The sequence below is a fragment of the Hemitrygon akajei genome, chromosome 17 (genome assembly GCF_048418815.1).
Source record: "Hemitrygon akajei chromosome 17, sHemAka1.3, whole genome shotgun sequence".
Lineage (NCBI taxonomy): Eukaryota > Metazoa > Chordata > Chondrichthyes > Myliobatiformes > Dasyatidae > Hemitrygon > Hemitrygon akajei.
Window position 1 is genome coordinate 6,768,812 of NC_133140.1, and position 6,238 is coordinate 6,775,049.

Here is a 6,238-nt window from a genome sequence, read left to right on the forward strand (position 1 = left end):
GTTGGCAATTCTGCAGCACTGGGTTTTTATGAGATGGGGGTGCTAGCCCCATAACCAACCCTTTCACAGCTGTGCTTGGCACCGTCAATGGTGGAGTTATGAAAGTTATACTGAACCTTTAGACAACACCGCTTGGCCTCAGGTTATAGTGTTCAGTTCTGGTCACTGCATGCCAAGGGCATGAAGACATTAGAGAGAGTGGGTGCAGAACAGATTTACAATATTTCCTGGGTTGAAGGCCCAGAAAGAAGAATGGGAAAAAACTCAGTTTCTCTTTGCACAGATGTTGACTTATCTGCTAATGTTTCCTGCTTGATATTTTAACGTTATTTAAAGTAGGTAAGGGAAGTGTTGGGGGTTAATTAGCTTTAACAACTACCTCATTGATTATAAAACGTTTGGGAAGATCCTAAGACTGAAATATACTATATTTTTCCCATACTTATCTCAGGAGCAGTACTTTTGGTACCACAGTGAGTTTCGTAGGTGTATACATCTATTTCTCTCCTCTCAGGGAGTAACATTTGGCACTGAATGTCTCACTCCCTCCTTCTCTCACCCTCACTCCTTTGAGTGTTCACTATCTCTCTTACAGATCTGTGATTCACACTCCTGACAAACTACCGTTTAAATCTCATTTCATAAATTTTAGCACAGCCTCTCTAGACCTGCGCCGTTTTGTCAGAGTGCACTCTGCTTCTCTGCTGCCTCAAGGAGTTAAAAAGGTACATAGTACCGTGTGAAGAACACTGTTTGACGCCCGGTGTCTTTTTTCTTCTGCAAATAACCACTTAAAATAGTATTTGCACATTGTGCATCATTATTAGTTGAATGTTACTATGAGTGAATATTACTAAAGTACCGCACTGGTTAAAACATACTTCGTGATGTTCTGAGCTTCTGAAGGTGTTAGATCACTGTATCCCGAATAATATTTAACAGTGAACGTTTCACTGACAAAGATAAATCCTCTCGCTTGGCGTTACAGATTGAACGAAAGTATATTCGTCTTCTAGGCACTCTTACCTCAGTCCCACAATGAAAGTTACCTGTGCCACCCGGTACTGTGCTCCACAGCTCTTCGTTGTCTTTCCCGAAGGTTTTCTCATGGAAGTTTTTGCGTTTGTCGGCTTGGTGCGCTTTGGCCAAGCCGGGTTTATATTTAAGCATAGCCACACTGGTCCGCTTCGCGCCCTCGTGACCTTCCAACTTGACCTGATTTGGTTTCGAGGCCTGACGCTTTGAGCCCCCGGGCAAAACCACATCCCCGATGGTCATTTCCCTAGTGGGCGCTTTTCCCATTTTTTCCATGTCGTTCTTCGCCACATTTTTGTTCTGCATTAATGTACGGACAGGCGACGCGGCTCTATCCCGCGGTCACAATACCGCGGCCACCTAGCCATGTCTGTAGGAAGCGCGTGCAACCGTTACTAAGCAACCGAGTACCACTAACAATCGCCTAATTACCCTCTGAGTTTGTTATTGCCCATTGCACGACGGCTGTTCCAAGAGGTTGCGGTCCAATCAATGTTGACTTCAGTGTTACAGAATTTGAGAAGAAACATAGGTAAAACAAACTACACTTAAGGTTCTTCTTAATGTCCCGTTTTTTGTTTACACTCGAATGTGTCTCACATAGACACACACGTGGAAAAGCGAGTTGACAGCACCTTCTCAGCCCTATGTCTTCACCTGAGCCTAGTGCAGCAGGTCCCACAGTTGGACTCCAGCCGACTAGGGGTTAATCGAAGGTGCAAACCGTCCTCCTAACATGGTTTCCCTTCAAACGTTTGCTTCCATGGGCTTTTATCACTGTGGCCAGCTGCGAGAGCCGCCAGGGGAATACAGTACAGAACTTACTGTTTAAATGCAATGTACTTGTATTGGCAGTTTGATCAAACTTTCAAACGTTTGATCAATTTTGTCTGAAAATTCTCTTTTGGCAGTGTTGTATAATACATATTTAATCCCACGTGTAAAACATCCCATCATGCCCGAACAACATTTCAGCAAAATGGAAGAGATTAAACCGAAACGTATTAAACTTTGGTGAGTCAGATCAATATCTGCTAACTGAGGGTTCCCGAGATGTCAACTGCCTTTAATTAGCCTTCTCAAATAGACATTCTACTTTAGGACAACGTATGTATGAACTTAAAAAATGTTTTGCCTTGCATTTTCATAACACAGAACTAAATTAAATCATGATATTTCTGAAGATCAACCAATACAGAGGGACATTAGGGTGTCAAATATTTTGCTACCAGGAGAAAAGTACGTATGTTTGACATCACCATTGCTACTGCAGTGCATGCTTGATAATGAACAATAGCATTGGGCTGGATAAGGTGATGTCAATATTTACTCCAAACCAATTGCCAGCATGTTCCTTAAGTGGTAATGTGAGTCACTAAAATTGATCCTTCCACCCTAATTGGGTGTTGCTTGTCTGACATTGAAGTTATTCAGGAGAACAAGATGTTCCTTGCAGGGGGTATTTCTGGTGGCAGCTACAAGGTTCTCCTAAAACTCAGCCTTTCCCTCAGATGAGGACACTCCTCCCTCACCTCATGGCATTGACAAAACATGGGAAGCAGCAGCTACACTTGATTGATTAGAGTGTGGTGCCTTGGGTGCCAATGGTGGGAGAGATTCTTGGATCTCAATGGACAGCTACCATCCACTTGAAGCTGGGAAGCTCCCAGTCACCATCAAGAAGGTGTCCTCCTGCCAAGGTTTGCATTCTCCTTTGGGTGCATGGGGATTAGGTATTATCCAAACTGCAGACTGAAAACACTGCACCAGGCAACATAACACAACTAAAGAGACCACCTCTAGAAGTGAGATGTTGGAATGTCCAGAGAATGATGACTGGCCTGCCTGATAATCTCCAAGACATCAGTGATGTCAGAAAAGCAGCTGTAATAAATTAGCTCAGTGGACATAGCCACACACCAGGAGATGCATCTGACTGACCCAGGTACTCTAAAGGAGAATGCCTACACCATTTTCTGTCAAAGGAAGTGCCCTGACAAGCCCAAAGGGCATGGAGGATGCTTTGCAGTGAGGAACACATTGTTGAAGATGGTGAAACCAGGCAGCAACGGATCTGAGTGACTTCTTACTCTTCACCCCAACACCACTGAAGATCCAGTTACTCTTGTCAGTGTGCACACTCCTCACTGTGCTCCATATATGATCGCACTGTTTTTCTAAATAGTTGTAGTGTATGCTTGCTGAAAGGAACCCTATAGCCCAAGATAGAGCCGTCCTCCTGAGTTAACAATTTGAAGAACAAATTACTTTTAAAATCAACATATTTAAAGATAAATGTTTTAAAGATTAGCTTTATTTGTCACATGAACCTTGAAACATTGAGTGAAATGCATTGGTTTGCGTCAAAGACCATCACAGTCCATGATGTGTTGAGGGCAGCCCGCAAGTGTCGCCACACTTCTGGCGCCAATATAACATGCCCACATCAATGTCTTGTGAAAGGATCACGTGTTTAGATCCTAGTGTGCTAATTTGTTTTTCCATTAATAAAGTCAGGAAGCTAAACTCTTAAGTGGAAGCAAATCTTTGTTTCGGGATTAGATTCTTGATGGAGGAATCTTCACATATAACAATGTGCACAAAACCCAAGTCAAATCCTGCCTGTCAGAATACTCAATCATCAAGTGAAAGGTGTCAATAATAGTCCTATCAAGTGGCATTTATATGTTGATGGTCTGTATCCAGTCAGATGGAGGTGGGTTCAATTGCAGCAGCTTCTCTGCAGCACCTTTCAATCAAAGGTTATTGTCTCTTTAATTTTTATTTTTACGATTGCAAGACTCTACTGGATGTTAAGAACTTAAAGTACTGCAGATCTACCCCATCAGTGAGTTGCTGTTTGGTGGAGAAACTGAAGGAGATGGACTTGGTGTGGATCGTGCTGCTACCTGTGTCAGAGAGGTGCTGCAGGAGTCGGTGAACAAAGGCAGTGTGCAGTCTAACAGGAGTCAGTGCAGGAAGACTGTGTGCAGTCAAACAGGAGTCAGTGCAGGAAGACTGTGCAGTCTAACAGGAGTCAGTGCAGGAAGACTGTGTGCAGTCTAACAGGAGTCAGTGCAGGAAGACTGTGTGCAGTCTAACAGGAGTCAGTGCAGGAAGACTGTGTGCAGTCTAACAGGAATCAGTGCAGGAAGACTGTGCAGTCTAACAGGAGTCAGTGCAGGAAGACTGTGCAGTCTAACAGGAGTCAGTGCAGGAAGACTGTGCAGTCTAACAGGAGTCAGTGCAGGAAGACTGTGCAGTCTAACAGGAGTCAGTGCAGAAAGACTGTGTGCAGTCTAACAGGAGTCAGTGCAGGAAGACTGTGTGCAGTCTAACAGGAGTCAGTGCAGGAAGACTGTGTGCAGTCAAACAGGAGTCAGTGCAGGAAGACTGTGCAGTCTAACAGGAGTCAGTGCAGGAAGACTGTGCAGTCTAACAGGAGTCAGTGCAGGAAGACTGTGCAGTCTAACAGGAGTCAGTGCAGGAAGACTGTGCAGTCTAACAGGAGTCAGTGCAGGAAGACTGTGTGCAGTCTAACAGGAGTCAGTGCAGGAAGACTGTGTGCAGTCTAACAGGAGTCAGTGCAGAAAGACTGTGCAGTCTAACAGGAGTCAGTGCAGGAAGACTGTGTGCAGTCAAACAGGAGTCAGTGCAGGAAGACTGTGCAGTCTAACAGGAGTCAGTGCAGGAAGACTGTGCAGTCTAACAGGAGTCAGTGCAGGAAGACTGTGTGCAGTCAAACAGGAGTCAGTGCAGGAAGACTGTGTGCAGTCTAACAGGAGTCAGTGCAGGAAGACTGTGTGCAGTCAAACAGGAGTCAGTGCAGGAAGACTGTGTGCAGTCAAACAGGAGTCAGTGCAGGAAGACTGTGCAGTCTAACAGGAGTCAGTGCAGGAAGACTGTGTGCAGTCTAACAGGAGTCAGTGCAGAAAGACTGTGTGCAGTCTAACAGGAATAGTACACATAGGCAGTGTGCAGTCTAATCATTTTCCTTGTGGTTTCAAGATCCTGTTAGACATTGTTCATGTGGAATGCTGCAAGTCTGATTGACTTATTTATTGGCTGGTGACAGGGGTGGACGGCAGGTGAGCTGCGTGGTTGTAGCCAGGACTAGGCCTCAAGCCACGGTGTTGCCTGTTTACAGCCGTAGGAGAGAAGCGTGGGAGTGCTGCACCGTGGGCACAGTGGCCCATATCCAGGCTGGATTTGGTGCTATCCCCAGTGATAGCTCAGCAAAAGAGAAGCTGTGTTGTGTTCATTTGCAGACTGGTGCAACATTCATGGATTCAGGGTCTTGGACTATTTTTTGTGTAACTGTATTTTACCGATATGTTATACGTGGTTTCTTTCTTAGATGCGCTTTATCAGCCTTGTACTGTGTATGACTATTGGTACTGTGTTTTTCAAGCTCAACCCAGAGTAACACTATTTCATTTCGCTGTATTCATGGGTATTCATGTATGGTTGAATGACGATTAAACTTGAAATTGAACTTGTTTACGATTTGAGATTACACAGCAAGGAGCATATATCATCTGGAAATCAAATGAGAACACTCCACTTATTGGAATCATATCTTTTCTAAGGAAGACGCTTGTGGTTGATGGGGTAGGGGGAGGGTTAATCCAGGGCATCACTGTAGGAATGGCTTAGAATAGTGTTGTAAATCTAATCATCATAAGATCAGGTGTGGAGGATATCCTCTGATGATTCAACAATGTTTAATTCCATTCAAAATTCTGCATAAAATAAAGAAGATTATGCTGCCATATAGCAAAACCTGGATGACAGCCAGGCTTCGGTGGATAGGTGGAAAATATAACTCATGCAAGCAAAAGAGAATTTAACCAGCTCCTGCTGATACTCAATACATTACATCACTGAATGCTCCCTCTCCCAACACCCAGTGGTTGGATGTTTAAATAGACCAGCCACAAAAAATGCTATGTTTGCAAAAACAAGTCAGAGGCTAGGAGACTTAGTTGCTGTATGTATTATTGCACTGAAATTAACACCAAAGCTATTCTGATAGAAATTACATATTAATAACACCACCTGGAGGTTCACCTCTAAGTTTAGAAATAAACCATTATTCCGTCATAATCACAGGGTCCAGACTGTGGAATTCAATATTCATCTGTCTCATGAAGGACTGCAGATATTAACCAGCAGGTTTTCTAAGACAAGTATGAATGGACAA

General features: G+C 44.0%; 1 protein-coding gene across 1 annotated transcript in view; it reads right to left on the reverse strand.

Annotated features, from left to right (window-relative positions):
- LOC140740961 (uncharacterized) overlaps window positions 1–1,389 on the reverse strand; it is a 42,908-nt gene extending 41,519 nt beyond the window's left edge. Inside the window, exon 1 of the mRNA XM_073070602.1 lies at window positions 1,050–1,389. Within this exon, the coding sequence (XP_072926703.1) occupies window positions 1,050–1,341 (292 nt within the window). The 5' untranslated portion in view covers window positions 1,342–1,389. The remainder of the gene's footprint in view (window positions 1–1,049) is intronic.
- Window positions 1,390–6,238: the final 4,849 nt, after the last annotated feature.